This window comes from Salvelinus alpinus, chromosome 10 (genome assembly GCF_045679555.1).
Source record: "Salvelinus alpinus chromosome 10, SLU_Salpinus.1, whole genome shotgun sequence".
Taxonomy (NCBI): domain Eukaryota; kingdom Metazoa; phylum Chordata; class Actinopteri; order Salmoniformes; family Salmonidae; genus Salvelinus; species Salvelinus alpinus.
The window spans coordinates 24,988,498-24,999,326 of record NC_092095.1 but is presented as its reverse complement, the minus strand read 5'-3'; the positions used below and the strand labels follow the sequence as shown (position 1 = coordinate 24,999,326).

The window sequence follows — 10,829 nt, the reverse complement described above, 5'->3', positions numbered from 1 at the left end:
TGAAGGTCTTGTGGTGGTTACCAGTTGACAGTCACATGCATTGGAAGTGAGGTGTTTGGAATGAAACTGTTGTCGGTCAACTTAGCCTGGTCCCTGGTCCGTTTGTGCTTTTGTATACTCCGCTGTCATTGTCAAGCCAAACATGTTAATTGACTACAGCTCAGCATTCAACACCACAGTGCCCTCCAAGCTAATCACAAAGCTAAGGCCACTGGGACTGAACGCCTCCCTCTGCAACTGGATCCTGGACTTCATGTTTGGCCGTCCTCAAGTGGTGAGGGTAGGCAACAACACATCCGCCACGCTGACCCTAAACATGTGGCCTCTCAGGGGTGCGTGCCCCCTCTACTCCCAGTTCACCCACGACTGCATGGCAGCGCACGACTCCAACACCATCATTAAGTTTGCTGACAGCACGACGGTGGTAGGTCTGATCATCAATGACGATGAGACAGCCTATAGGGAGGAGATCAGAGACCTGGCAGTGTGGTGCCAGGACAACAACCTTTCCCGCAATGACAGCAAGACAAAGGAGCCGGTCGTGAATTACAGGAAACGGAGGGCCATTCACATCGATGGGGCTGTAGTGGAGCTTGTCGAGAGCTTCAAGTTCCTTGGTGTCTACATCATTTAGGATCTATCATGGTCCACACACACCAACATAGTCGTGAAGAGGGCATAACATGGCATATTTCCCCTCAAGAGGCTGAAAAGATTTGGCATGTGCCCTCAGATAGCTGCACCATTGAGAATATTTTGGCTGGGTGTATCACCGCTTGGTATGGCATCTGCTTGGCATCCGACCGCAAGGCGCTAAAGAGGTTAGTGCGTATGGCCCTGTACATCACTGGGACCAAGCTCCCTGCCATCCAGGGCCTCTATACCAGGCTGTGTCAAAGACTCCAGCCACCCAAATCATAAACTGTTTTCTCTGCTGTTGCATGGCAACCGGTACCGATGCACTAAATCTGGAATTAACAGGACCCTGAACCGCTTCTACCTCCAAGACTGCTAAATAGTTAGTTAAATATTTTGATGTACAATATGCAGAAATCACCCCTCCATTTCATGGTTGCTAAAATTCGAATAGTTTGCCTAGTTTGTGACAAAACAAGCAATGTAAAGTGTCGAGAATCATTGTACCATCTAAATCGTTGTGAAATATATTTTCAATAAGCAAACATATTGTATTTTCAGCTGTTTAAAGCTTGTGTACAAAACCGAAAGTAAAAGAAGCAAAAACGAAACTTAAGAACTGGAAGCATAGAAATAGCGCACATAGAACAGATCTACAGCTTCTTAGACTTGCGCACAACGAGAATGACAGATCGGGTCGCCCAAAAAGTTACATATTGCAGCTTTAATCAAAAAGCTACCTGGACTATCGGCATTGACCCATTTTGCACTAACTTTTTTGACTCATCACATACGCTGATGCTGCTGTTTAATATGTATCCTGTCGCCTAGCCACTTTATTCATAGTGATGTGTACATATCTACCTCAATTGCCTCGTACCCCCATGTATATAGCCAAGTTCTCATTACTCATTGTGTATTTATTATTACTTTTATTATTAGGTTTTATTATTTTTCCATTATTGCTCTCTGCATTGTTGAAAAGGGCCCCCAAGTAAGCATTTCATGTGACAAATACAATTTTATTTTATTTGAGTTGGCAGGAGAGCAGAAACAGACTGGCACCCAGGCTAATGTAAACTCTCATGAGTAATTCATTTTTGTTTACTTTTGACAGTTATTGTCCTCCATTGCGTTCAATGTGTTGCTTACAAGAAGAAGTGTGCCTTGACTTGCAGAAACTAGGCTTGCATGTACAAAATTTCTCCACAAGGTGACAACAATGTATCGTTTTAGAGCATGCACCTGTGATGGCCTCACCACAGACACAGCATAGCCATTCCATGGGAATCCCTTTATGACCTTTGTACTGTGACACACCTCACTCTCTGCACTGCACTGGCCCATCCATACAACATTGTTTATTTCCCAAGATATGAGTTATGGTTACCAATCAACAGGACTGTATACTGTCTAGTCATGGAACTGTTTCGATAAGGAAGCTACCGTGCCTTCGGGAGGTATTCATACCCCTTGACTTATTCCAAATTTTGTTGTGCTCAAAGGGATATTCAATGTCTGCTTTTTTGTGTGCCCTTCTTTGCGAGGCAAGGGAAAACCTCCCTGGTCTTTGTGGTTGAATCTGTGTTTGAAATTCACTGCTTGACTGAGGGACCTTACAGATAATTATATGTGTGGGGTATAAAGATGAGGCAGTCATTAAACAATTGTGCTAAACACTCTTATGCACACAGAGTGAGTCCATGCAACTGTGACTTCTTCAGAATTATTTTACTCCTGAACTTAGTTATGCTTACCATAACAAAGGGGTTGAATATTTATTGACTCTCAACATTTTGGTTTTTAATTTTTAATTCATTTGTAAAAAAAATTGATGAAATATTGTGTGTAGGCCAGTGACAAATCTAAATTTCCTTTAAAAAATTATTCAAGCTGTAACACAACAAAATGTGTGTGATGGCCCCATGGACTCAGTTGATTATTCTTTCTGAAGTAACTCAAGATATCTAGAAAGATGACGTTTATTTTTCTTAGTGATATGATATCATCATAGTCTTATAAAACACCCCTAATTAATGTATGGTCTTATGTGGATAATGCATTGGTGCCAACCTCTCACTTATTTTCTGAGTGCTTAAATTGCATATCCAAAGAGATCAATCACCCCGATGAAGGCTTTAATACCAAATTGTTTTTTAAGTTAATAAAGAATGACTTTATATTTAATTTCAATTGTCCAAATTTTGGAACATTCAGTTTATTATTCAATTCATACACCTTGGTTGGACTGTGAGGTAGAGGCAGTATACTTTCCCCATTGCTACACAGACCGACTGAGTAGAACATCTATTCTCAGAGCTGTGGGTGTCACACCTCTACCAGGCAATACCAATCTCTTTGGCTCCAAGTTGCTCTTCTTATCTGTTCAAGAGTCTACTGCCCTGCGTTACACAACTAGTTGCACACACTGTAAAGAGTCAAGGTAGTACATATGTGGGATCATAATTTGACCTATTTTGTCACAGCAAAATAATCCTGCAGCAACAGGATTTAAATATTTTGTCCATAATATTGCTTTATTGGTGGTTAAGCTAATAGCTGGCCAAAATTATAGGCTACTTTAGGTGCAGGAAAATTCTCAGCAACAAAAGTGTGATCAGATTAAGATCCTGCACCTGTAGACAGAACATTCTGGATATCTCCTTTGGGGAAAGTTCACAGACAATTCAGGCAATCAACACCTATCAGTATTTGGTGCTGACACAATGTTTTATTACCCCTGCATTGTAGAGTCTACTTCAGCCCTGTGGTATCAAATAGGCTTTATTGGTGAACTGCCCAATAAATGTTGAGATCACCATTCAAGGCTGACAGCCTGTGCTGGGCTGAAACCTTTGGTCATTGCTGCTGTAGGAATGGTGTAGACCTACACAGGAATCTACACTCATATGTGTAGTGAGAAGTGCCATTTTAGTTTTCTGGTAACATTTTACTTTAAGCTGACATGTATAATGCATTGGGATGCTGTTATCTGCATTGTAAGACTTGTCATAAGCATGCATGATCCCCATAATGTCTTAAATATCACCTCATAATGTGTTAAATAACATCTATTTTCAGATTTCTATCTTTGGGCAAGGTACAAATGGAAACTAAACCAGCAACCATAGAGCTGATGGTAGGACCCTCATCCAAGATAGCCTACCAATAACTGCCATTGTGCCCTTGAGCAAGGCACCCTACACTTTATCCTGACATGTGTGTGTGGTTGGGTATTGTGACAGCAAAATTATAAATTTCCATAGAAAAATGGGCAGTAAAGTATATATTCTGTTTTATTATAAATGACCTATTATTTCAGCATATAATAAGATCATATGGGCTCATACAAATAACAAGTAATAAATCATATCTCTTGATAAAGTGTTACCAAAATATTTAGGTTAGGCTATTGTAGGAGAGAATTTGAAAACAATTCTAACAACTGAGCTTTTACTTTGTCCTGGCACACGAATAGTTAAAGTCCATGACTACACCAGTAGTGAATTTAACGCTGACGCCTCACCATGAGGGGGATGCACATACTACTGGCGCCCCTAGAGAGTGTTCTGGTATAAGAATTCGAGAGCCAGTCCTGGGCGCACACTCTCCCTTGTGTATTTTTTAGGTTGTACTTTAGATTTATTTACGGTAAGGTGGACCAGCGGTGGCCACTGTTACAATCAGGTTATCCACCAACTACAGGCTGGCATTGACAGACGGGACAAAATGCAAAATGGCTCACATGGTGGCAAGTCCAGAACCGTGATTAGATCCCCTCTGCAGTTTGAATTCAACAAGCATCCCAGGACAGGGGAAATGCCACAATGAGTACAGGCGAGCAGGTAGGCCTACCATCTCTCTAGGAATTTTGCGCTTTTCACCTGAAAATTTCCCTTCCATTTTACTAACGGAACAAACCCCACAATGGGACTGTGCTACAGCCTGCGTCTTAGTCTTGACGAATCCAGTGACACCGAGAAACCGGCGGACTGCTCTGTATCGTTACGTTCCAAGGACCTTGACCACGAGGATACAGAGGCATATAATGACATGACACTGCTCAGTGGTTGTTGGTGTCGCCGCGGGGGCCCTAGCAAAGGCAAGCCGAATGCACGAGATGCCCGTAGAGGGGACACGACTAAAGGCGTGCCCATACAGAATGGGGACAATGTTGGAGCTGACCGCAGCCAGCGGCAACATTTGCTGCAGAAGAAGCTCAGCAAACAGAAACAGAAAACCTTGGACAAAAAGTTATCGGAGGAGAAGGAGGTCAAAAAACAGGCGAAGAAAGTCAGTAAACATATTGACCGAACTCTGAAGGAGCAGAAACGGGAATACGAGCAGACGCATCGTCTGCTTTTACTCGGTAGGTGTGTGAGATAGATGGCTGGGACTAATACATTGACCAGCCCAGGCTATGTTATCCTTCTACAAACCAATGAGATGTATGTCAGGTCATGAATAGGCTATAGGCTAACTTATTTAATCTATTCACTAGCTTTATCAAAATAAATACATTAAATGAAATAGGCTATGTCCGCTAGGTTCGAGAACCCCTCATACCTCAACCTTGTATTCCCGCGCTATGAAAAAAACGGCCAGTGTAATTAACCCTCTACTGCGCACATTTCTTTTCTTCTGGAAAAATATATATTCCATCCTATTTTAATTTAATGTATCAAAAGTAATAAAATACTTTTACCCCCCCACACCCAGAATTAGTTTTGCTGTGCCATAAGGGTACTAAAAAAACAAAGAACATCTTGATATTTTAATATATAAATTCAAGTTGGGCATAAACTAGTATTTCACTTCCTCTCAATCCTGATTCTGGGGCCCATTCTTCCTTGCTGCCATTGTAGTCAAGCTCACTGTTCTTACTATCAGAGGATATGAGCCTCCTAACTGCTTTATTAGGGTCCTATCAACCATAGAATGTCCCTGTGTCCACTGCCTGTGAATGTCAGTGGATATGTTGGCAAAAACATTGACCAAGGCCATAATTTTACATCAAATTGCTTTCAAATGGTATTTCATCGAGCATGATATTTCCCTGAAATGTAGCCTAACTGCACAATGTTGCTCTGAATATATATATATATATGTATATATGTGTGTTCAAAACCTATCAAATATGCTTCTTTAGAGGTTACTACACAGCTTGACAATAGAAAATGTGTACTTATCTCTAATTAAACATGTAATATAATGAAATGTGTTGTACCCTTCACTCACACCATGCGCTAACATTGCTCTGCTTCCTGAAAGAAGGTCCCTGCCCCAATTGATACATCATACCTACTTCTGCACCTCATTGGATTGTTTACAGACATTTCATCACATATTGTCATGTGTAGGATATTTTTATATGGTGGGTGGGTGGGTGAGGGGAAAAAAGGTTTTCTGTTGCCTGAGGGCGATGATGTGCAGTAGAGGGCTAATGCACGGCATACTTCCAACACGCGTCATGATGGTCCCTGAGGGCTATGGTCTAGTTGTCCTCTACCAATTAATTCAGCTGTAATATTTCATATATATTTGCATTAATGAATGGACATTGGTCATTAGGCCTGACAATATAGCCTACCAGTGATTAATACAGTCACAGGAGTATGGACAATAGTGCATTGATAACAGAATATTAAGTAGGCTACTGGTTCTCATTCCAGGTTGAAGCATTATATGTGCAAAATGTCCTTGAAAATGCACTTGGACTATAGGACAACAGATAAGCAATGGGTTAATCATTATAGCACAATGCCGTACAAGACACACAGAAGATTTTAAAGGGACACTTCACCCCAAACCTTCAAATTATATTTTCAGTCACTAAAGGAAATTCTACCCTAGGCTAATGCATGTATGCTAACATATGTATTCCACATTTTGTTGTGTTACAGCCTGAATTCAAAATTGATTAAATATATTGTTTTCTCTCACCCATCTACACACAGTGCCTCATAGTGACAAAGTTAAAACATGTTTTTAGACATTTTTGCAAATGTATTGGAAATGAAATACAGATCTCTAATTTACATAATTATTCACACCCCTGTGGCAATACTTTGTAGAAGCACCTTTAGCAGCGATTACAGCTTTGAGTCGTCTTGGGTTTGGGGATTTTCTCCTATTCTTCCATGGAGATTTTCTCAAGCTCTGTTAAGTTAGATGGGGAGCAGTTGTGAACAGCAATCTTCAAGTCTTTCTACAGATTTTCAATGGGATTCAAGTCTGGGCTTTGGCTGGGCCACTCAAGGACTTTCACATTCTTGTTCTGAAGCCATTCCAGCATTGCTTTGGCTGTATGCTTGGGGTCATTGTCCTGTTGGAAAGTAAATCTTCGCCCCCAGTCTAAGGTTGTTTGTTCTCATCAAGGATTTGTGTGTATTTTGCGCCATTCATTGTTCCTTCTATCTTTACCAGTCTCCCAGTCCCTGCCACTGAAAAGTATCTCCAGAGCATGATGCTGCCACCACCATGCTTCACGGTAGGGATGGTGTTAGACAGGTGATGAGCTGTGCCTGGTTTTCTCCAGACAACGCTTTGCATTCAGGCAAAAGAGTAACATTTTTGTCTCATTATAAGGCAAAAGTTGATGTGGTCTGATCTCAAAATCTTTCACGTGCCTTTTTGCAAACTCTAGGTGTGCTCTCGTGCCTATTTCTCAGGAGTGGCTTCCATTTGGCCACAGTCCCATGAAGCCCAGATTGGTTTAGTGCTATAGAGACTGTTGTCCTTCTGGCAGATTCTCCCATCTCAGCCAAGCAACTCTGTAGTTTTGCCTGAGAGGTCATTGGGTTCTTGGTCACCTCCCTGACCAAGGTCCCTCTTGCCCAGTTGCTCAGTTTGATCGGACGGCCAGAGTCTGGGTTGTTCCATATTATTTCCATTTCCCAATGATGGAGACTGTGCTCTTGGAAACTTTCAGCATTCTAGAGATTGGTTTATACCCTTTCCCAGATACACTGAGTGTACAAAACATTAAGTACACCTGTTCTTCCATGACAGACTGACCAGGAGAATCCAGGAGAAAGCTATGATCCCTTATTGATGTCACCTGTTAAATCCACTTAAATTAGCGTAGATGACGGGGAAGAGACAGGTTAAAGAAGGATTTTTAAGCCTTGATACAATTGAGACATGGATTGTGTATTTATTCCATTCAGAGGGTGAATGGGCAAGACAAAAGATTTAAGTGCCTTTGAACGGGTTATGGTAGTAGGTGCCGGTAGTAGGTGCCGGCACACTGGTTTGAGTGTGTCAAGAACTGCAACACTGCTGGGTTTTTCATGCTCAACAGTTTCCCATTTGTATCAAGAATGGTTCACCACCCAAAGGACGTCCAGCCAACGACAGACCAGTGGACAAAAACAGGTAATTGATGAAAGATGACAAAGGAGGCTGACACGAATTGTGCAGAGCATTGTGCAGAGCAACAGACGGCTACAGTTAGTCAACTGACAGTCCAGTACAACAAAGACCCATAAAAGAATGCACAACCCGTCGTGCCTTGACACAAATGGGGTATGGCAGCCAACGACCTTAGAGTTCCACTTCTTTCAGCAAAAAAACAAGAAACTGTGGTTATAGTGGGCTAATGAACGAAAACACTGGACACTGGAGAATTGGAAAAACATTGCCTGGTCTGGTGAATCCTGGCTCTTGCTGTTTCACGCTGATGGGAGAAAACCACATGAGTACATGCATCCATCATGCAGCGTGTCAACATTGCAGGCTTGTGGTGGTGTTATGGTGTGGGGTGTGTTCAAATTGGAGCAACGTTTGAGTGCCACAGTATATCTGAACATCATTTACCAATCAGGTGCATCCCATCATGACAGCAGGGTATCCATTTGCAAATAGATTTATTTCAGCAGAATAATGCCCCATGCCACAAGACTAGGATGGTCCAGGAATGGTTTCACAAACATGACAGTAGAGTCCATGCCCCGACGAATTGAGGCTGTTCTGAGGGCAAACTCAATATTAGGAAGGTGCTCCTTATGTTTTTACTGTCAGTATATATGACTCATCACAATTCTATCTCAGAGATCTACAGACCGTTCCTCATGGTATAGTTTCTGTTCTGAAATCAATCAATAAATCAAATGTATTTATAAAGCCCTTTTTTTACATCAGCCGATGACACAAAGTGCTATACACTAAAATGCAGATGCACTGTCAACTGTGGAACCTTATGTAGACAGGTGTGTTTCTTTCTAAATCGTGTCCAAAGAATTGAATTAGCCACAGGTTGATTCCAATCAAGTTGTAGCGACATCTCAAGGATGATCAAAGGAAATTGGATGCACCTGTGTGAATACTGTAAATGAGATATTTCTGTATTTAATTTTCAATAAATTAGCTAAAATTTCTAAAAATCTGCTTTCACTTTGTCATTATGGGGTATTGTGTGTAGCTGGATTAGAAAAGCAAATATGTAACCCATTTTGAATTCAGGCTGAACACAACAAAATGTGGAATAAGTCAAGGGGTATGAATACTTTCTGAAAGCACTACATGGTACCCTGAAGTTGTGGCACACAGGCGTGAAGCACACCAATGGCAATATGCAGTCACTAGTCATTCGTTAGTGACAGTTATAGCCTACCTCACATCCCAACTCATCATGAAACCTCTGATGTGACATGAGGTCATGTGTGTCAGACTATTTCAGGCAAAGAAGAACAGAAGAACAGATTTTTTTTCAAGGCTAGCCTACCACATGCATCCACAGGGATGGCCTACGTTCATCCAGGACCATTTATTCCAAATCAAGCATGGAATCAGTGTTGTCTAACCATGTCATAATGACAGCCCCTAGGTTACCTAGCCTGTCCCCAGATCTGTTTGTGATGTCTTGCCTTGGCGTGACAATTATCATATAGCTGTTGCAAGACTGCGGTAACAGATCTGGGACCAGGCTATGTGTAAACGTCACAGTGGTAGTATCTCAGCATTCCAAGAACTAGCTTATCAAATACCAAGAAGCACACATCAAGTGCTGCTTAACTAGCTGTGGCAATAGGCTAGTGCATGTGACCTGCTAGTGTCCTGGAACATGGCAATTGGTCAGTCAGTCAGTTCCCCTTATGACCTCAGATGGAGTCTGGATTTTAAATTAGGGTAGCAATCTGTATTTACTGTTTTTGAATAAAAAATTGAGAGCTGGCAGTGAATATTAGAAAATACTTTGCTGACTATAAAACTCACATGGGCTATTGAAAAATGAGCTATACCATGATACAGTCATCTGTAGCTCAGTTGGTAGTGCATGGTGCTTGTTACGCCAGGGTTGTGGGTTCAATTCCTTGGACAACCCATATGTAAAATCTATGCTTATGACTGTAAGTTGCTTTGGATAAAAGCATATTCTAAATGGTTTATATTATTATATACTGTATATATTATACAGTGCATTTGGCAGGTATTCAGACCCCTTGACTTTTTCCCCATTTTACAGCCTTATTCTAAAATGGATTACATTTTTTTTTTGACACACCATGACACACAATACCCCATAATGACAAAGCGAAAACAGGTTTTAGAAATGTTTCCAGATTTATTAAAAATAAAAAACAGAAATACCTTATTTACGTAAGTATTCAGACCCTTTGCTATGAGACTCAAAATTGAGCTCAGGTGCATCCTGTTTCCATTGATCATCCTTGAGATGTTTCTACAACTTGATTGGAGTCCAGCTGTGGTAAATGCAATTGATTGGACATGATTTGGAAAGGCACACACCTGTTTATATAAGGTCCCACAGTTGACAGTGCATGTCAGAGCAAAAACCGTGTCATGAGGTCGAAGGAATTGTCCGTAGAGCTCCGAGACAGGATTGTGTTGTGGCACAGATCTGGGGAAGGGTAGATTTTTTTTTTTTGCAGCAATGAAGGTCCCCAAGAACACAGTGGCCTCCATCATTCTTAAATGGAAGCAGTTTGGAACCACCAAGACTCTTCCTAGAGCTGGCCGCCCGGCCAAACTGAGCAATCGGGGGAGAAGGGCCTTGGTCAGTTAGGTGACCAAGAACCTGATGGTCACTCTGACAGCTCCAGAGTTCCTAATGGAGAGATGGTTGTCCTTATAGAAGTTTCTCCCATATCTGGAGAACTCCACCAATCAGGCCTTTATGGTAGCATGGTCAGATGGAAGCCACTCCTCAGTAAAAGGCACATGACAGCCCG

General features: G+C 41.6%; 1 protein-coding gene across 1 annotated transcript in view; it reads left to right on the top strand.

Annotated features, from left to right (window-relative positions):
* The first annotated feature begins 4,218 nt into the window (after positions 1 to 4,218).
* The window catches only part of LOC139531791 (guanine nucleotide-binding protein G(olf) subunit alpha-like), a 59,999-nt gene continuing 53,388 nt past the window's right edge, over positions 4,219 to 10,829 (top strand). The window contains exon 1 of the mRNA XM_071328635.1: positions 4,219 to 5,005. Within this exon, the coding sequence (XP_071184736.1) occupies positions 4,564 to 5,005 (442 nt within the window). The 5' untranslated portion in view covers positions 4,219 to 4,563. The remainder of the gene's footprint in view (positions 5,006 to 10,829) is intronic.